Below are 20,864 nucleotides of genomic sequence, written 5' to 3'. Positions count from 1 at the left end.
CCAAATACTAATACACGTTAATATGTATTTGAATTATAGGTCTTGCATATGAAAAGGTATAGCTAATTTATTATTTAAATCGGTAGAATTAATTATTCTAATTTAATCATGGAACTAGTAATTTTTTAAAATCAAAATAAGTGTCTAGAAATTTTCTGCTATGATTATAGTTAATACTTCGTCACAATTAGCTATAAAAGCTGAATTTTTTACTCATTATATATAACAATATATATTAAAAAAATAGTTCAAAAGTTTAATATAGATTCAATTACAAACAATTTCCGTGACAATTAAGAAAGACACTCTATAATTTAATAAATTGTTAACGTAATTGACAATTTAAAACACCCTGTTAGAAGCATTTTATAAAATAATTAATGGCTGTATATACAAAACACAATATTATACTGTTGTGACTTTGTCCAGATTAAACAATTAAGCAGCGTACGTAGGTGATTAATATATACAGTATAGTGCTTCCCGTACCTCTAATTTCAAGGTTTTTCACTTCAGATTTTGTGTTGGAAAGCAATCTCTATACAGAGTATTATAATTTCTTTCTGCTGTATGGATATTTTTTATCCAAATAGAACTGTTTTAAAATTATATTTTCATTCTATCAAATAAAAGATATAATTGACTGCCACATTGATTTATAGTTTTAAGATTTTTGTGACCTCAGATGAATCATTTGAGTGCAGAAAGACACAATAAGAAACGTTAAATGAGATTAGACAATTTAATAACATGGATAATATCAATATATGATATAATAAAAAACACATTAAGAACGAGTTGATAAGTATATCGCTCATGGAGTTAGCAGCCATACATATAATAATCAATCAAAGTTGGCAACTTGACAGTAAAAGAATTTTTCAAGGTTTCATCTCTTTCCATCTATAAATAACTCACTTTGCTTCCTTATAATTCACAACCTACGATAAAACTCATCATCGACAAGAACTTGCAAAGATGTTTGGTCTGTTCGACAAAAGCCAGAAGATAAAGGGCACTGTGGTGTTGATGCCGAAGAATGTGTTGGATGCTAACGACTTAAACGCAGTGCAGAACGGAGGTCTTGGTGGTTTTGTCTCTGGTATATTCGGCGCCGTGAGCGACGTAGCAGGACAAGTAGTTGATTCTGCAACTGCCATCTTATCCCGTAATGTCTCCTTCAAGTTGATCAGTGCTACCTCCACTGATGGTTTGTTCTTCTACCTTTTTTTCTTCCATTTTTTGCTTAAATAAATGGGACTTTTTGTCCATATATAAACAAGTTGCCGTGATACTTTCTTCATTTTTTTCACTTCTTTCAATGCTTTATATAAATATTTATGCAACTATGATTTTTTTAAGATTCCTGTTGGATAAAGAAACTGATGTTTTTGGTTTTATTTGTAGCAAGTGGAAACGGTAAAGTTGGCAAGGAAACGTATCTAGAGAAGCATCTTCCAACGTTACCAACGTTTGGGGATAGACGAGATGCATTCGCTGTTAATTTTGAATGGGATGCTAATTTTGGAATTCCGGGAGCGTTTTACATCAGAAACTTTATGTATGATGAGTTCTTCCTCGTCAGTGTCACTCTTGATGACATTCCGAATCACGGAAGCATTCAGTTTGTCTGCAACTCGTGGATCTACAACTTCAAAAGCTACAAAAAGGATCGTATTTTCTTTGCCAACAATGTAAGTCTGAATATCCAAAAGCTACAAAAAAGATCGTATTTTCTTTGCCAAAAAAGCTACCCAGTTGTTTTGAATGTTTTGATAGTAATACTTTTGCAAGATTAAGCTCAATATTTTGCAGTCATTTTTGAAACGATTCATGAAAAATGTTGCAGACATATGTTACAAGTGCAACACCAGCTCCACTAGTTAAGTACAGGAAAGAAGAGTTGGAGGTTTTAAGAGGAGATGGAACGGGAGAACGCAAGGAATGGGAAAGGATATATGACTATGATGTGTACAATGATTTGGGCAACCCAGATAGTGATAAAAGTCTTGCTCGTCCTGTGCTTGGAGGCTCCAGCACCCATCCCTACCCTCGTAGGGTTAGAACTGGTAGAAAACCCACCAAGAAAGGTGAGATTTTTTGGCTTTTCTTTTATCATGTTTTCACTTTTAATAAGGAAACTCACATGGGACCAAGTATTTGGTGGGAATTTTTATATAGATAAAATAACAGTGGTTCTTTAACGAATAAAAGGATAACAATGATACTTTTCAGTAGAAAACAATGTGCTTGGTGAGAAGAGAGAAAGAGAAAACAATATTCTAGTTGGAAAAGAGCAGGAATGAGGAAGAGATTTGTTTGTTTAGTTTATAAGAGAAGAGATAAGGGATAAGAGAGAAAAGTTGACTTTATATGAATATGAGCAATGAGGCATACCTTATTTGATTTGATTCATAAGGAGAAATGGTAAAAAAGCAAAATCACAAGGAAGAAAGAAAATATAGATATCATTATTATATTTTTATAAATTAAGAATGTTTGCTCTTTTGGGCATGCAATCTTTGAGTGTTGTGAATGTTTTCTGATATTTCTGCTGTTCGATTCTCTGACAGATCCTAAAAGTGAGAAACTTGCAGCAGAGTTCTACATACCAAGAGATGAAAAATTCGGTCATCTGAAGTCCTCAGATTTCCTCTCATATAGTTTAAAATCCTTGTCTCAATCACTCTTACCTTCACTCGAAAACGTTGTAGACTTAGATTTCACATGGAACGAGTTTGATAGCTTTCAAGAAGTGCGTGATTTGTATGAAGGTGGAATTAAGCTACCAACAGGTGTACTTAGTGACATTAGTCCCTTACCAGTCTTCAAGGAACTTTTCCGATCTGATGGTGAAAATGTCCTTCAGCTTCCACCACCTCATGTTATCAGAGGTACCTTAATTCAACATCCTAATCAACACAATTTAGTATTTTCCAAACTTTCATCAAAACATAATTAATCACATATATAATTAATCCAAATTACCTAAACAAAGGTTAATGAATTCTATAATCTATGATTTGAGCAGTGAATAAATCTGCATGGATGACTGACGAGGAATTTGCAAGGGAAATGATTGCTGGTGTAAACCCAAATGTCATTCGTTGTCTTCAAGTAAGTGTAAATTTTTCCAATGTTAATCAGTGAATGTTAGGTGCTTTATTGCCCCACTATCTTGTTAATAGACAATTTCTTCATTTTAAAAATTGCAGGAGTTCCCTCCAAAAAGCCAGCTAGATCCCACTCTCTATGGCGATCAAACTAGTACTGTAACAAAAGAAAAGTTGGAGATTAACATGGGTGGGGTCACAGTGGAAGAGGTAATGATATATATATATACACACACACATGTGTCATAGCTCCATATGATAATACTTATTACCTATAGCCATATATAATAATGACCACTGCATTATTTCCAACAACTACTTACTTTTCGAGGAACATATAATATTGGTCAAGTGGAAACTGATAGGTACATCAGCTGACAGAACAATTTGAATCTATTTAATATGTTAGAAATATAAAACAACTAGGTTTTTATATTCTTTACTTAGTTTAATTTGGAATTATAAAACAACTATTCCTTGTGATTCTAAGTGATCATTGAAATTAAATTCTGTGAAACACAGGCACTTGCTGCTAAGAGATTGTTCATATTAGATTACCAAGATGCATTCATTCCTTATTTGACGAGGATAAACAGTTTACCTACTGCAAAAGCTTATGCCACAAGAACGATCCTATTCTTGAAAGATGATGGCACTTTGAAGCCACTTGCTATCGAATTAAGCAAGCCACATCCAAGTGGAGATAATTTGGGTCCTGTGAGCAAAGTTGTGTTACCTGCGATTGATGGTGTTGACAGCACAATTTGGCTGTTGGCCAAGGCTTATGTAATTGTAAATGACTCTGGTTATCATCAGCTCATGAGTCATTGGTAAGAACTTCTTCAGCAATATTTAGCACATATATAGTTTATGCGTATATGAATTTATTATTGATAAGTTTTTTTCTTTTTCTTCCTTTTTGGTGTTGCAGGTTAAATACTCATGCAGTGATGGAGCCATTTGCAATAGCAACAAACAGGAATCTCAGTGTGATTCACCCCATTTATAAGCTTCTTTATCCTCACTATCGTGATACCATTAATATCAATGCACTTGCTAGACAAAACCTGATTAATGCAAATGGCATTATAGAACAATCATTTTTGCCTGGAAAGTATTCTATGGAGATGTCTTCAGCCGTTTACAAGAATTGGGTTTTCACTGAACAATCATTGCCAGCCGATCTCATCAAGAGGTATTCTTCTTAAATACACATTACTGCATAAACTAAACTATAATAATATGGTTAATGATAGAAAAATGAACTGGGACTAAAAAACAAAATGTGCCCTTTTAATTATGGCAAAAACTGAGAGGGTAGTAACATTTTTTTTCTTTTTGCTTGATGTAGAGGATTGGCTACTGAAGATCCTTCTGCTCCTCATGGCCTTCGTCTTGTGATAAAGGACTACCCTTATGCTGTTGATGGACTTGAAATATGGGATGCTATTAAGATATGGGTTGAAGAGTATGTGTCCTTGTATTACCCTACAGATGTGGCAGTTCAACAAGATACTGAACTTCAAGCATGGTGGAAGGAAGCTGTAGAGAAGGGTCATGCAGACTTAAAAGATAAACAATGGTGGCCTAAAATGAAGACTCGTCAAGAGCTTATTCAATCAAGTTCTACTATCATTTGGACTGCTTCAGCTCTTCATGCAGCTGTTAATTTTGGACAATATCCTTATGGAGGTTTTATCCTGAACCGTCCAACTTTAAGCAGAAGATTCATCCCTGAGCCAGGAACCAAAGAATATGATGAGATGCTGAAGAGTCCTCACACTGCATATTTGAGAACAATTACACCTAAGCGTGAGGCCATTATTGATCTGACAGTGATAGAAATACTGTCAAGGCATGCTTCTGATGAGATCTACCTTGGCAAGAGAGATCATCCAAATTGGACATCTGATTCTAAGGCATTGGAAGCGTTCAAAAGGTTTGGAAGCAAGTTGACAGAGATTGAAGCAAAAATCACAGCAAGGAACACCGATTCAGCCTTGAAAAACCGATGTGGACCAGTTGAACTTCCATACACATTGCTCATTCCTTCAAGCGAGGAAGGGTTGACTTTCAGAGGAATCCCTAACAGTATCTCTATCTAGACAACGTGTGGTTGAATACCATGATTATGTATCCACTTTGTCATAACACAAATGATCATGCTGTTGTGTTTTTTATTATGCTTGTAATTCTCTGTTTGGAACTGTGTGCTTTGATTGACCAAGAAAATAACAGTGTTTTTTGTTTTAAACATTAATCAGAAAATAATGTGATAGATTTGGTGCAATCATTGTGTATATAAAACAGATAAATCGATGCAACAAGTCTTCTAGTTCTGAAAAGTATACTAATGACCAACAACATTTCACAAATGTCCTTATCGTCTCTCAATAGTTAAACATAAATTTATTTCTTGAAATGATGTTAAAGCAATATAAAATATAAAACTTGTTTAAGTAAGATATTTGATGGATATATATATATATATATATATATATATATATATATATATATATATATATCGTACTTTTTGTTATATATGATAAAACATTTATCTTCCTTGCACAAACTAAAATGCTAATTTATAACTAAATAAAAAATTGACTAAATATGTTTAAGAAATTCATATTAAAATAATAATAATATATAATGATAACACTCTCGTTAAGCCCGTTTTTCTTTTGGGCTATCCGTTTTTCAATTTAGTTTTCTAAAGTTGGGTTACAGATTACATGCTATCTCTCCACGGATGCTTCTCCTTGTACCTTCAACTTTTCTTTCTACACCTCCAAATTCTAAATTAAGAAAAGTACCTTTCTGATAAGGGTAAAAAACTTTTTCTCTCTTATAATTAACTCCACCCATCCATACACCCACTTTTACTCATATTTGATTTTGCAGACTCTTGCATCGCACCTTCTATCTGCTTTCCACCCCTTTTTTTGAATACTTTAAACGAATCTGATCGTCTTTGTTTAAGTTTTTCTTTAGTGTCATCAGCTTCGTTTTTGTAAATGACCATATGTGGTTGGAATTCGCTATTTATTGTTACCGACTTGACCTTATCCCAATTATGGTTGACTCAGTTGAATTCGACCAAAATTTAGTTGTGGTTGATTCCATAGAATTCGAACAAAACTGATTGAGTCAAATTCGGACAAAATTATGCTAAGGTTAACATGACGAAATTTCGATCGGGACGACTTAGTCGAATTTAGCCAAATTACGATCATGGTCAATTATATAAAATTCAAAAAAATGTCAACCTAGGTAATCTCGATCAATTTTGACCTAATTTTGGCTTGGACCAACTCGACCGAATTCAACTAAATTTTGGTCATAATCGTCTTGGTCGAATTCGGCCAAATTTTGACCAAGTCAATACTATTAAATTTGGGTGTATTTCAACAAGGTCTAAATAAGTCAAATTTAGACAAATTTCAGCTTGGCTCGACTTTGTCAAATATGGTCAAATTTTGGTCAAGGAAGATTGGGCCAAGTTCAACCAAATTTGTTGAATTTGATAAAATTTTAGTTGTTGTCAAGCGATCATAGTGTGTCTTGACTTCCAATACATGTCAGTTCGTCTCAACCTTCAATCTAGATTGACTCATCACAACCTTCAACTTGATTGACCCATCTCGATTATTAACTTGGTTCAATCAACCACCCAAACTAGTTTATTTTAACTTTTGATTTGAATTAACCTTAACTAGTCCATAACCTTCAAACTCGATCAACTCATATAAACCTCAAAACTAAATCCACTCATCTAAATTTTCAATCTAAACCACCCGGCATTAGTCTTGGAAACATGGTTCAAATTCCAACAAATTGCAACTGGCGTATTTAATTAAATTTTTCATTGCACCAAACATATTTTAGTCCTAACCATAATCTATTTGAAAGAGAGACTTTCTAAACTTGAAAGTTTTCTTTATCCCGTTGCTTAAAATCCTCAAAAGAGACTTATTTAAATGAGTTAAGATTTACGATATATTAACGAATTGACACCCGTAAGTCCATAATTCCACGTTCCCCTAATTAAATTCCTGTATCTTTTGAGAGAATTAATAATATTAATTTATGGAGATATTAAGAAGCTACGAATGATATTTTTTTTTTCAATTTTAAATATAAAAATAAATTCTGAACCCTTCAAAAAAATTTCAAACCAATTATTCAGTGATTTATTGCATCTCCTATATATAGTCCAATGATATGAAAACAAGCCACGAAAAAGGAGAATTGGACGATCCTATTTCTAGCATATATATATATATATAAAATAAATTAAAAATATATAAAATATTTTTAAGTGAGTAAATTCATTAATCAATTTATGAGAATTAAGTCATATTATAAAATTGTTGACTTAAACTAATTTACTTTTAGTGCATTGGTAAATCAATCCATTTGACACTCTTAATCAAAACACACCAACCTATTTATTACATCAATTTTATATTTGAATCATTTCAGCTCAAAATTACCATTCAAAACCCAATATATAAATTCAACAATATCTAATCATAATCTAAACATAAATCGATGGAACAAAAATAAATATAATTGTCCAACCCAATTTCAAATGTATAAAAGAACAAATATATTACATATACTCTATATTATAACTAACATAAATCAATTTGATGATTCTCACTCTATTATTTCAAGTTCCAAGAAGAATTTCAAAAGGAATGTATGTCTTCGATCTCAATCAAAACCCCACAATGTTAAATTTCCTATTGAAACATTAAACTTTAATGTACAAATTTATTTTACTTTCACATACAAATGTAGTTTATCAATTTTTTTTAAGTAGAGGGAAAATAAAATCTTAGTTTAATTGAATTTTTTTAAGAGTCAGAATTCATTTTCACTTTGTCGTAGTCTCACTAATACCTTGATCAATAAGATGATAAAAATTAACTCCTAAATCTTAGAAAGATAGAAGAGAAAAGGCAATGATATAAAATCAATCATTAATAGATTTAATGCATATCTCATCCACAAGGCGAACGAATAAGCATACGCAGGTGGTCCAATGATATAAAAACAAAAGCATGAAAAGTAGAACTGGACCATTCTATGGCTAATATAAATAAATTATGAAATATTAAGAAAAAAATCTGCCTGTATTACAAAAATTCTCTGTATTATGAAATATTTGAAATAATTTTTACGACCACTAATTAATATAACAAACCAGAACACAGAAGAGATATGAGTGGATAATGTTGATCCTAAGAAATTGACAAAACAATGAAGAGAAATGATAGTATAATGTTTTCTTACTTTTTATTTTTTATTTAAAAAAAATTACAAAAAGTTTACTTTTTTAAATTATTTTATAATATGTAAAATGAATGTAAATGATTGTTCTATCGTCATTGTAGGTAGGTTGGACACACATAGATCTCTATACATCAAAAAATATTATCCATTTTGGATTAAGTTTTTACTGATTTGTTTTTTATACTTATTCAAGATACTTTTTTTTTAGGTAAAATACATTTTTTGGTCCTAGTTTTGGTTACAAATATTCAAAATGGTCTCCATTTTATTTTTCTGTTCAATATAGTCCTAAAAAACGTAATTATGTTCAATTTAGTCTTTTTTCTGTTCAATGTAGTCCTAAAGAATGTAATTTGTGTTCAATTTAATCCTTTTTACAAATTCCGTGAACTACAAACAAGGACTAAATTGAACACAAATTACGTTCTTTAGGACTACATGGAACATAAAAATGACTAAATTGAACATAATATTACGTTCTTTAGGACTATAGTGAACAGAAAAATAAAATGAGGACCAATTTGAATATTCTTAACCAATGGGAAAAAAAAGATATTTAACCTTTTTTTATTGGAGATATTTATGTTTTTTATAGTTATTCAAAATATTTTTTTTATTAGAGGTATTTGTATATATATAAACTTTTGAATCATTTTTTCTTACTCAATGTTGAAATTTGTGGAGTTTGATTGGACTGGAACATCATTATGCAATGTTATATAGCACGTGTTAGATATGCAGGTAGGTATGCCATGAATTCTGCCACTATAAGTACCTTCTATGCAGTGTTTCACCACACAAGCTTCTTCTTCTTCTTCTGAAAAGGATAAGAACAATAGTGTTGAGTGTGTGTAAACAGAAGGAGGAAAAATGTTTGGGATCGGCAAAAGGACACAGAAGATAAAGGGGACTGTGGTGTTGATGCCCAAGAATGTCTTGGACTTCAACGCCATCTCCTCCGTCTCCGTTCCTAACAGTATTGGCGGCGTTGTCGGCGGCGCTGTTGGCGCCGTCGGCGGTATCTTGGGCGGCGTCGCCAATGTAGCCGGCGGAGTAATCGACGCTGCCACCGCCTTCTTAGGGCGTAACGTTTCCATGCAGTTGATCAGTGCTACTCAGACTCATGGTTCGTTCAATCTCTTTTCATTTCTTCAAATTATTATTAACACAATAAAACAGAACTACCATCAAACAGGTGTAATTATAGAAAATAACTAATGTAATAAATATAAGTCAAATAATTACCTCACTGCATAAAAACAGGACAAAAGAGGAAAAGTAAAATAAAAAAGTTATGAAAGAAAAATCTATATAATATTATGGTTGTAATAATTTTGAGAATAATAAGATTATTAATTTTAATCTTATTCAATATTTAATTAACATTTAATAATATTCTTTGTACATATAAAATTATTTATTTGTGACAATAGTACATTTCATAAATCATTATTCAAAAAAAATTCTTTAATTATTTACATTTACACGTAAATAGATATAAGATAATATTTTTTTTTTGTATTTATATTGTATAAACATATTATAAATTGAATATATATTTATATTTAAAAAAATACATATATAGCATTTGAAATTATTGTTGGGTGACGTGCCCTTGTTTTTTTAACTATTTATGGAGTTTAACTATGTAGGTGGGAAAGGGAAAGTTGGAGAGGAAACATATCTGAACAGTCATCTTCCAACACTACCCACTTTGGGAGCAAGACAAGAGGCATTCAGTATTTATTTTGAATGGGATTCCGACTTTGGAATTCCAGGAGCATTTTACATAAAAAACTTCAAGACTGATGAGTTTTTCCTTGTTAGTGTGACTCTTGAAGACATTCCAAACCATGGAAGCATTCACTTTGTCTGTAACTCCTGGGTTTATAACTTCAAAAAATACAAAAAAGATCGTATTTTCTTTGTCAACAATGTAAGTTCTGCTTTTCTAATGTGTACAAAAGTTCACCCAACTAATTTTTCAAACAAAGACAAATGGGTTTTGTTTGTAATTCTTTGAATGACAAAATTGGTGAAATATATGACAGACATATGTTCCAAGTGCAACACCAGCTCCATTGCTGAAGTACAGACAAGAAGAATTGGAGACTCTTAGAGGAGATGGAACTGGAAAACGCAAGGAAGAAGATAGAATCTATGACTATGACGTGTATAATGACATTGGAAACCCAGATGGTGGTGAGCCTCGCCCAATCCTTGGAGGCTCTAGCAACTATCCATACCCTCGCAGGGTTAGATCTGGTAGAGACAAGACCAAAAAAGGTAAGATTTTTCTTTATAGTGAAACTAAACACAAGGGCATATATGGTTTCATTGGTGGATAAAGATGTAAACTTTATTATTATGTTGATCTTGGTATACAAATTTATGCGTTTGTTGATAATTCTTTCACTCTGGGTTATTTTGTAACAGACCCCAACAGTGAGAAACCGGGTGAGATTTATGTCCCAAGAGATGAGAATTTCGGTCACTTGAAGTCATCGGATTTTCTTATATATGGACTCAAATCCCTATCTCAGAATGTGTTTCCTTTGTTAAAATCTGCAATTTTTGACTTGAGGGTTACATCAAGTGAGTTTGATAGCTTCGATGATGTGCGTAGTCTCTATGAGGGTGGACTTAAGCTGCCAACAGATATACTCAGCCAAATCAGTCCCTTACCAGCCCTCAAGGAAATCTTCCGTACTGACGGTGAAAATGTCCTTCAATTTCCACCACCTCATGTAATCAGAGGTACCTTCGATTATACATCTTGATCAAAACAACTTAATCATGTTAGCGTTTGTTGAATTGATAATTTGACAAGTACATATTTTATGCTTTGGACAGTTAGCAAGTCAGCATGGATGACTGATGAAGAATTTGCAAGAGAGACCATTGCTGGTGTAAATCCAAATGTAATTCGTCGTCTGCAAGTAAGTTCAAATGTTTTGTTATTAAATTCATTATATACGTATATCTGTCATCCTTCCTCACATCATTGTTTACTAATGGCAGGAATTTCCACCAAAAAGCTCACTTGATCCCACAATCTATGGTGATCAAACTAGTACCATAACAAAAGAACAGTTGGAGATTAACATGGATGGGGTCACAGTAGAAGAGGTAATGATATGCATTTTTCACAATAAAAAAACATCATCATTCGACTTCTATCTGGCATGACTTTTGCTAAATTCTCTTATAATTTCCTTTTCAGTAATCCTTCTGATGCAAATTAAAAACAAAATACACTCGATTAACATGTAAAAGAGTCAATATTTAATTGCTCTACTTGGATTTGTAAATTGAAGTTAAGAAATTGAGTCACTGAAATAAAAATTTCTGGAACAGGCACTTGGTAAAGACAGATTATTCATACTAGATCACCATGATGCATTCATCCCTTATTTGACGAGGATAAACAACCTACCAACATCAAAAGCTTATGCCACAAGGACAATCCTATTCTTGAAAGATGATGGATCTTTAAAGCCTCTTGTTATCGAATTAAGCAAGACACATCCTGGTGGAGACAACTTAGGTGCCGTGAGTAAAGTCGTGCTGCCTGCAACAGAAGGTGTTGAAAGTACAATTTGGCTGTTGGCCAAAGCTCATGTAGTTGTGAATGATTGTGGCTATCATCAGCTCATAAGTCATTGGTGAGAACTTCCTTTGCAATATTTAGTCCATGTGTACTGTATAGTGTATGTGCATATGAATTTATTGCTGATATTTTTCTTCTTGGGTTAACAGGTTAAATACTCATGCTGTGGTAGAGCCATTTGCCATAGCAACAAACAGGAATCTCAGTGTGCTTCACCCCATTTATAAACTTCTTTATCCTCACTACCGTGATACCATAAATATCAACGGTCTTGCTAGGCAATCCCTGATCAATGCAGATGGTTTTATTGAGCAAGCATTTTTGCCTGGAAAGTACTCTATGGAGATTTCCTCAACTGTTTACAAGAATTGGGTTTTTACTGACCAAGCATTACCAGCTGATCTTGTCAAGAGGTGATATTCATAAAATATACTTCACTAAAATAAAGATATATGAAGTTTTATTTACTAATTAGTAATTCAAGATAGGGTTTAATTTTTACGTATTGTTAATGTAAGAGAGAAGCTTTGCTGTCACGGGTGATTAGATGACTTTGTGATTGCATGAACTATTAATTATCACCTTTTAAATATGTGTTTGTCAATAGAAACATGAATTATTTCAGTTATGGAACTATGAAAACAAAAAATTTCCCTTAATGATAATAGAAACGGAGTGAGGCTAGTTGAATTTGTCAATAAGATGTTATATTGTTGCTTGACTCAGGGGATTAGCAGTTGAAGACCCCTCTGCTCCTCATGGCCTTCGTCTTCTGATAAAGGACTACCCTTATGCTGTTGATGGACTTGAAATATGGGATGCTATTAAGGCATGGGTCCAAGATTATGTCTCCTTGTATTACCCAACAGATGAAGCAATAAAACAAGATACTGAACTACAAGCATGGTGGAAGGAAGTTGTGGAAAAGGGTCATGGTGACTTAAAAGATAAGCCTTGGTGGCCTAAAATGCATACGACTGAAGATCTCATTAAATCTTGCTCTATCATCATATGGACAGCTTCTGCTCTTCATGCAGCTGTTAATTATGGACAATATCCTTATGGAGGTTACATCGTGAACCGTCCAACTCTGACTAGAAGATTTATCCCTGAACCAGGAACCAAAGAATATGATGAGATGGTGAAGAATCCTCAAAAGGCGTATTTGAACACAATCACACCTAAGTTCGAGAGCCTTGTTGACATTTCAGTGTTAGAGATATTGTCAAGGCATGCCTCTGATGAGATCTATCTTGGGGAGAGAGATAGTCCATATTGGACAACTGATTCAAAGGCACTAGAAGCTTTCAAAAAGTTTGGAAGCAAACTGACAGAAATTGAAGGAAAGATCACAGCAAGGAACAATGATCCAAGTCTGAGAAGCCGTCATGGGCCAGTTCAGTTGCCATACACCTTACTCCTTCGTTCAAGTGAGGAAGGAATGACTTTCAGAGGAATTCCAAACAGTATCTCTATCTGAAACGGATGTGTTTTCCTTATCCATATTATGCTTTTGAGTAAGAAACAACAAAAGTCTGTGTGAAATCGTTGTCTCAGTGTGTATGCAGTATGCTGCTCTCGTTCAATTTGAGTATGTTATAAGTTTGTTTTCACTGTCATTTCCTATCTAGTTCATCTTATGTTTATCAGTAATAAAGTTGAGAAGTTTCAATTAGTTCTTTGTACTAAAATCAAAAGAGACTTTCTTTACCACCATCTTTGTAGAGAGCCAAGTCTTTCAATTATGTAATTTTTGGTTGAGACTTATTCTCAAAGAACCATGTTCTTCCAATCACTCATCACAAACAAAAGATAAAAAAAACAAAGTGTACAAATTTTTCTAATAATATAAAAATCACAAAACAACACACTTACAATAATAAATATGCTAACATGTGCAATAATTAAGAGCAAACACCATACACATTCTAGATGGGTTACTTGTATAACAAATATAATTTTCAAGATTATCTTTTTTTTCAATACGGAATTCTCATCTAAAAAGTAATAAAAGTTCAGTATTTTTCACATATACAACATGGCTTCCAATCCCAAAAGAATAAGTATTGTAATTGTAAAAATATTTGTTTATATCAGAGGACAGTTTAAAAAAGTATAAATAACGATCACACGATTTTCTTTCTTGAAATAAACCATTCTTTTTTCTACTCTTGATTGTAATAGATCATTTGCATAATAAAAAGAAAAGGACAGCTAGGAACGTCCAAAACTCAAACAAAAAGATTGTAATAAGAAAATCAATTGAATGGCATCAAGAATATTAAATTTGAATACATAAGAAGGAAGAAAAAAAATATGCAATGAAATGTGGATAACGTGTTGCATATGGAGTTGGTGGCCATAGAAAAATCAGCCTGCAAACCTCACTGTAATGGAGCTATGCTTCTCTCTTCTCACGTCCTCTCTATAAATAGCATTTCTTTGCCTCTTCACAACACACAACTAAGCTTCAATCTTCTCTCCTTCTTCCTCTGCAGAAAGAATAACAACACTATACAGTGCTGATACAGTAGCAAATTAAGATGTCACGTCTCATAGGTGGCCTCTTTGACAATGGTCAGAAGATAAAGGGCACTGTGGTGTTGATGCCCAAGAACGTGTTGGACTTCAACGCTTTAACTTCCATTGGTAAAGACGGTGTTATTGAAACTACCAAAGATATCCTTGGCACTGTCGTTAACGTAGCTGGTAGTTTGGTTGATGCTGCAACTGCCTTCGCAGGCAAAAATATTTCCTTGCAGTTGATCAGTGCTACTCAAGCTGATGGTTTGTTCTCATCTTACCAGCCACACTATTTTCTGTCATAAATTATTTCACAGATTAGACTTCAACTGGTTGCTAATTAATTGTTATTATACTAAAATTGCAGTACCTAAATGAAACTCTTATTAATTAATATCTCTGATGTATGAACATATCTCATCCAGCTCTATAGCCACTCTTAAAATACTATATTGTTTTGTCGTTTCTGGACTGAATCTCAATAATGCAACGAGTCATTGTTTAGATTGAATATGAAGTTTAATTAAATAATTGTCGTACACTTATACTATTATTATAAGTTTGATCATATGTTTTTATTGGATAAGTTAAAAACTCTTTTAGTAAACTTGAATGGTGAAGTTAACTTTACAGTGATGCAAAAAGATGAAAGAGAGACAAACTTCATTGTAAGAACTAATTCACGGTTTTATATTCCGACATACGTATATCTTGCAAGTGGCTAACGTAGTTTTTTTGTTTATTTCAGAGACAGCTATGTATTCGTGAATTATTTGTGTGAAATATTCATGCAAAGCATCACCTTTTTTTAACATTATTGTTCAATCGTAATCTAAAATACTCATCTTTAGTTTGTTATTATTATTTCAATTTTATCTGTATGTTTGTTTGCAGCTAGTGGAAAAGGAAAAGTTGGAAGCAAAGCATTTGTGGAAAAACATCTTCCGACCTTTCCAACGTTGGGAGCTCAGCAGCTAGCATTCCGTGTTTCCTTTGATTGGGATGCTAAATTTGGAATTCCAGGGGCATTTTACATCCAAAACTATACAACTGATGAGTTTTTCCTCGTCAGTGTTCTTCTTGAGGACATTCCAAACCATGGAACCATTCACTTTGTTTGTAACTCCTGGATTTACAACTTCAACAAATACCAGAAAGATCGTATTTTCTTTGTGAATGATGTAAGCTTCTATTTTTTTTATGCCCAGATTTTATTTTCCAAGTCCTGATCGTTTTTGTTTTCATTCTATTAGTGGTCAGAAAACTAATTCATGAATATATTTCAGACATATCTTCCAAGTGCAACACCAGCTCCACTTCTCAAATACAGACAAGAAGAATTGGAGACTCTTAGAGGAGATGGAACTGGTAAACGCCAGGAACAAGATAGAATCTATGACTATGACGTGTACAATGACCTTGGAAACCCAGATGGTGGTGATCCTCGCCCAATCCTTGGAGGATCTATCATCTATCCTTACCCTCGCAGGGTTAGAACTGGTAGAGACCGAACCAGGACAGGTTAGACTTTTTCTGTTTAATTATATTCAATTATTTTGTTTCTGACATTGATCATGATATAAAATTAATATATATATTATATGAGCATATAGTTTCAATGGTATAACTATGGTGAAGTTGTTTAACCCATCCAAGAATTTTTAACATGTTTTCTTTCTAAATACACTATACTGAAAGAACTTGAAATGATCCTAGAAATACTTCCAGATTTGGTAATGTTTTGCACAGCAGCAAACAATGTAGAGAGGTCAACGTGAATATATAGGCTATATAAGTGAAAAAAGTTGTAAAATTTGATAATATATATGATTGAAAAACAAGGATTTAATGCTGTATTTGGTTGGTTTATAACAGATCCCAACAGTGAGAAACCAGGCGCGATTTATGTTCCAAGAGATGAAAATTTTGGTCACTTGAAGTCATCAGATTTCATCATGTATGGAATAAAATCTTTATCTCAGGACGTGTTGCCCCTGTTAAAATCTGCAATTTTTGACTTAAGGATCACATCAAGTGAGTTTAAGAACTTCGATGATGTGCGTAGTCTCTATGAGGGTGGAATTAAGCTGCCAACAGATTTTTTGAGCCAAATTAGCCCTGTACCTGCCCTCAAGGAACTCTTCCGCAGTGATGGTGAAAATGTCCTTCAATTTCCATTGCCTCATGTTATCCAAGGTACTTCATCAAAACAACTTCAATATATTAGCATTTTTTAATTGAATTATTAACTTGGTTACTCAACTTTTTCCTTTTTAATTTCTGCAGTTAAAAGGTCTGAATGGAACACAGATGAAGAGTTTGCAAGAGAAGTGATTGCTGGTGTCAATCCAAATGTATTTCGTCTTCTTCAGGTATGTCTATACTCTTGATATTAAGTCTCTAAAACGGTCAACTTTGATGACAAAGTTAAGATGTTAATGTGTTTCTCTTGTTATTTGTGACATCTTTTAATAATGGCAGGAATTCCCACCAAAAAGTTCTCTTGATCCCTCTCTCTATGGTGATCAAACCAGTACCATAACAAGAGAACAGTTGGAGATTAACACGGATGGGGTCACAGTAGATGAGGTAATTTTGTACTTAGCATAACTTTTGTTACATATTCTTTTATAATTTCTTTTTAGTATAAGCACTTGAAGCCATATTAGATTTGTAATTTGAAGTTATGAAAGAAAGATCACTGAAATTAAACTCTGGAACACAGGCACTTAGCGCAAAGAGATTATTCATATTAGATTATCAAGATGCATTCTTTCCGTATTTGACGAGGATAAACAGCCTACCTGTTGCAAGAGCTTACGCCACCAGAACAATCTTCTTCTTGAAAGATGATGGCACTTTGAAGCCACTTGCTATCGAATTAAGCAAGCCACATCCAGGTGGAGATAATTTGGGTCCTGTGAGCAAAGTTGTGTTGCCTGCAATTGATGGTGTTGACAGCACAATTTGGCTATTGGCCAAGGCTCATGTAGTTGTGAATGACTCTGGTTATCATCAGCTCATGAGTCATTGGTAAGAACTTCTTTGGCAATATTTAGCACATATGTAATGTATGCGTAAATGAATTTATTATTGATAAGTTTTTTTCTTTTTCTTTATGGTGTTGCAGGTTAAATACTCATGCAGTGATGGAGCCTTTTGCCATAGCAACAAACAGACAACTCAGTGTGCTTCACCCCATTTATAAACTTCTCTATCCTCACTATCGTGATACCATTAATATCAATGGACTTGCTAGGCAATCTTTGATTAATGCAGGTGGAATTATAGAGCAATCATTTTTGCCCGGAAAGTACTCTATTGAGATGTCTTCAGCAGTTTACAAGAACTGGGTTTTTACTGACCAAGCTTTACCAGCAGATCTTATCAAGAGGTATTTTATATATAGTAAAAGCCAACCATTCCTTTAAACTATTGTTTTTATCTATCTATCTATTAATGAAAACATTAAGTTTTCTAGCTTTGGAACTACAAAAACAAGTTTTTGTGTTTGATGGTGGAAGAAATGGAGAGAGGCTTATTGAATTTGTAATAACATTTTACTGTTACTTGATTCAGAGGGTTGGCTACTGAAGATCCTTCTGCTCCTCATGGCCTTCGTCTTGTGATAGAGGACTACCCTTATGCTGTTGATGGACTTGAAATTTGGGATGCTATAAAGTCATGGGTGAAAGAGTATGTGTCCTTGTATTACCCAACAGATGTGGCAATTCAACAAGATACTGAACTCCAAGCATGGTGGAAGGAAGTTGTGGAGAAGGGTCATGCAGACCTAAAAGATAAACCGTGGTGGCCTAAACTGAAGAGCATTGAAGATCTCATACAATCTTGCTCTATTATAATATGGACAGCTTCTGCTCTTCATTCAGCTGTTAACTTTGGACAGTATCCTTATGGAGGCTATATCCTGAACCGTCCAACTCTAAGCAGAAGGTTTATCCCTGAACCAGGAACTCCAGAATATGATGAGATGGTGGCCGATTATCAAAAGGCTTATCTGAAAACAATCACACCAAAGTACGAGACCCTCGTTGACCTTTCAGTGATAGAGATATTATCAAGGCATGCTTCTGATGAGATCTACCTTGGACAAAGGGATACTCCAAACTGGACAACTGATAACAAGGCATTAGAAGCTTTCCAAAGGTTTGGAAGCAAACTCACTGAAATTGAGAGCAAAATCAATGCAAGGAACAGTGATCCAAGTCTGAGAAACCGACATGGACCAGTTCAACTGCCATACACATTGCTCCATCGTTCAAGTGAGGAAGGGTTAACTTTCAGAGGCATTCCCAACAGTATCTCTATCTAAAAAGACTGTGTGGTTTTCCTTCTCTTTATCATTGTACTTCTGAATAATTAAGGTATATGCTATCCTGTGTGTAACTATAGCATGTATGTTTGCACTTTTGTATTTGCATGCTCTCGGTTTGCATATAATAAATAAGGAGTTTTTTCAATATCACTTATTTAGTTCTTTATGTTTACCACCAAAGTTGTACAAGTTGTTTCCGTTCATTAGTTTTACGAGAACCAAAACTCATGCATGCATAAAGTTAACATCTTACACTTGTGTTGGCTTACAAATTTAATAATATGCTAACATAATTTGACAGTGTTATCAACGAAATCATGTTATACGAAATATATAGGTCTTTAAAGATTTTGTCTAGAGATTGAAAGATTATTAAAGAGTTTCAATTTTAAGAATACACAAAAGTGTTAATTTATAATTTATTAAAGAATCCAACTCCGTTTAATGACATGATCACGTAATTCAACATATTATCATAGTTTTAAAAGGAGTAATGATATCATAATATATTTTTAAATTCATTTGACATTGAGTAATAAGATAAAATGTTCATAAAAATTTAAAATTTTTTACTTGTCAAATAATATTTTTCTATTAAAATATGTTATATAGATATTGTCTGCAAGTTTGTAATTATGTGATGATGGAAAAATATTTAAATATCAACTTTTAAATAATATATGAAATTATTGAATGTGATAGAAAAAATTAGATATTTAAAATCATAGAAGTTGGTTTTATAAGAAATATATGCTAATTTATTTTTAATTTTCATTTAGGAGAAGTATACCTACTTATATGAAGACAAATATACTTTTTAATTCCTCAATTGGATACAATTTTTTATTAGTTCTTAAAATATATATCTGTAAAAGTTATAACCAATAGAAAAAATATAATTCTTTTTTAGTTATTTAAGAAAAATTACATAAATCAATCCTAAAAAATTTCTCTTGGTTTATTTTGGTCACTATGCATTGTCACTAAAATAAATGATTACTTAAATTATTATTATAAAAATCTAAAATACTATCAAATGGGAAATGGAAAAATAATTGGTTTAAATGGAAAGAAATAAATCAAAAGAAAAATACAAATACAAATAATTTAATAAAAAAATAAATGAAAAAAATGTTTTTTTGTTTATTTATCATCACCATCATTGATCATTGTTATTATAAAAAAAATTGCTATAATTATAATTAGTTAAATCTTTAAAAATAAGTATAAAATGTTATAATTAATATATTCAATTATATATTAAATAAAATTTTCTAGTATGTCGTCACTTTTAAGTATTACAACTCTTTTCTTGAGTCTAAACTTCATTATATATTGTAAATCTGACTTTGTGATATAAAGTTTATGGTTTTAATAAGATATGAAAGCACTTTAATCTGCCTGAAACATGTGTTACTTTAACCCTATTTATTGCATTCATATAATGACAAAAATGTGTTATTTTTCATGGTTAAAGCCAATTAGGAGAAAGGAGTTTCAATTGTTTCATCAACTCGTGACCAGCGTGCAAATTATAATATATTTTGTATTCTTGCTTTTGAAGATTAGACAATATTAATTAATTAATTAATTAATCAATTAATTAATGACAGCTACAACTTCTACCTTCGCTTTCTTTCAATTAAAAGCATAAATTATTACCATTTCTTTAATATTTAATGTTCAAACCATACGAACACGTGGTAGGGATGATAAAGTAATTACTATTTTAATATGTTCTATTTGTCTTCTACGTTATAAAGATATAGATGATAGGTTTAACTGCTTCTTTTGTTCTCAGGTTGGTTGAACTGTGTCAAATTCGTCTTTTTTTTAGAAAAATGTCAATTTCGTCCTCATATAAAAAAAATTTGTGTCAATCAAGTCATCTCCGTTAAAAATCATTNCTTTCAAAACTCACTTTATCTACTGCAATATCAGATATCGGACCCATGAAGTGGTTATTNTTCAAAACTCACTT

The 20,864-nt window shown here is 32.7% G+C and overlaps 2 protein-coding genes across 2 annotated transcripts; both read left to right on the top strand.

The window, feature by feature from the left end:
- The first annotated feature begins 924 nt into the window (after positions 1–924).
- Positions 925–13,769, top strand: LOC106773082. The gene is made up of 18 exons (XM_022786280.1): positions 925–1,210; positions 1,408–1,694; positions 1,850–2,090; positions 2,574–2,894; positions 3,032–3,117; positions 3,216–3,323; positions 3,636–3,943; positions 4,045–4,308; positions 4,465–5,215; positions 9,270–9,540; positions 10,067–10,350; positions 10,466–10,700; positions 10,851–11,171; positions 11,268–11,353; positions 11,436–11,543; positions 11,772–12,079; positions 12,174–12,437; positions 12,751–13,769. Exons 1-18 carry the CDS (start codon positions 979–981, stop codon positions 13,502–13,504), a joined length of 5,229 nt encoding a protein of 1,742 aa, XP_022642001.1. The 5' UTR covers positions 925–978; the 3' UTR covers positions 13,505–13,769.
- Positions 13,770–14,465: 696 nt separating this feature from the next.
- LOC106773712 (seed linoleate 9S-lipoxygenase) lies at positions 14,466–19,033 on the top strand. Its single transcript, XM_014660455.2, has 9 exons — positions 14,466–14,811; positions 15,442–15,728; positions 15,834–16,068; positions 16,423–16,743; positions 16,834–16,919; positions 17,029–17,136; positions 17,273–17,580; positions 17,678–17,941; positions 18,127–19,033. The coding sequence occupies exons 1-9, from the start codon at positions 14,568–14,570 to the stop codon at positions 18,878–18,880; spliced, it is 2,607 nt and encodes an 868-aa protein (XP_014515941.1). The 5' UTR covers positions 14,466–14,567; the 3' UTR covers positions 18,881–19,033.
- The last annotated feature ends 1,831 nt before the right edge of the window (positions 19,034–20,864 follow it).

The sequence above is a fragment of the Vigna radiata genome, chromosome 9 (assembly GCF_000741045.1).
Source record: "Vigna radiata var. radiata cultivar VC1973A chromosome 9, Vradiata_ver6, whole genome shotgun sequence".
NCBI classification, from domain to species: domain Eukaryota; kingdom Viridiplantae; phylum Streptophyta; class Magnoliopsida; order Fabales; family Fabaceae; genus Vigna; species Vigna radiata.
This window is presented reverse-complemented; position numbering and strand designations above follow the sequence as displayed.

Bases quoted from the DNA above. Each gene is read 5' to 3' on its own strand.
- LOC106773082 (XM_022786280.1), top strand. From the start codon at position 979: ATGTTTGGTCTGTTCGACAAAAGCCAGAAGATAAAGGGCACTGTGGTG. The intron at 3,324-3,635 runs GTAATGATATAT...TGTGAAACACAG, and splicing joins GTGGGGTCACAGTGGAAGAG to GCACTTGCTGCTAAGAGATT. The intron at 9,541-10,066 runs GTTCGTTCAATC...TTAACTATGTAG, and splicing joins CAGTGCTACTCAGACTCATG to GTGGGAAAGGGAAAGTTGGA.
- LOC106773712 (XM_014660455.2), top strand. From the start codon at position 14,568: ATGTCACGTCTCATAGGTGGCCTCTTTGACAATGGTCAGAAGATAAAG. The intron at 15,729-15,833 runs GTAAGCTTCTAT...AATATATTTCAG, and splicing joins GTATTTTCTTTGTGAATGAT to ACATATCTTCCAAGTGCAAC. The intron at 16,920-17,028 runs GTATGTCTATAC...TAATAATGGCAG, and splicing joins ATGTATTTCGTCTTCTTCAG to GAATTCCCACCAAAAAGTTC.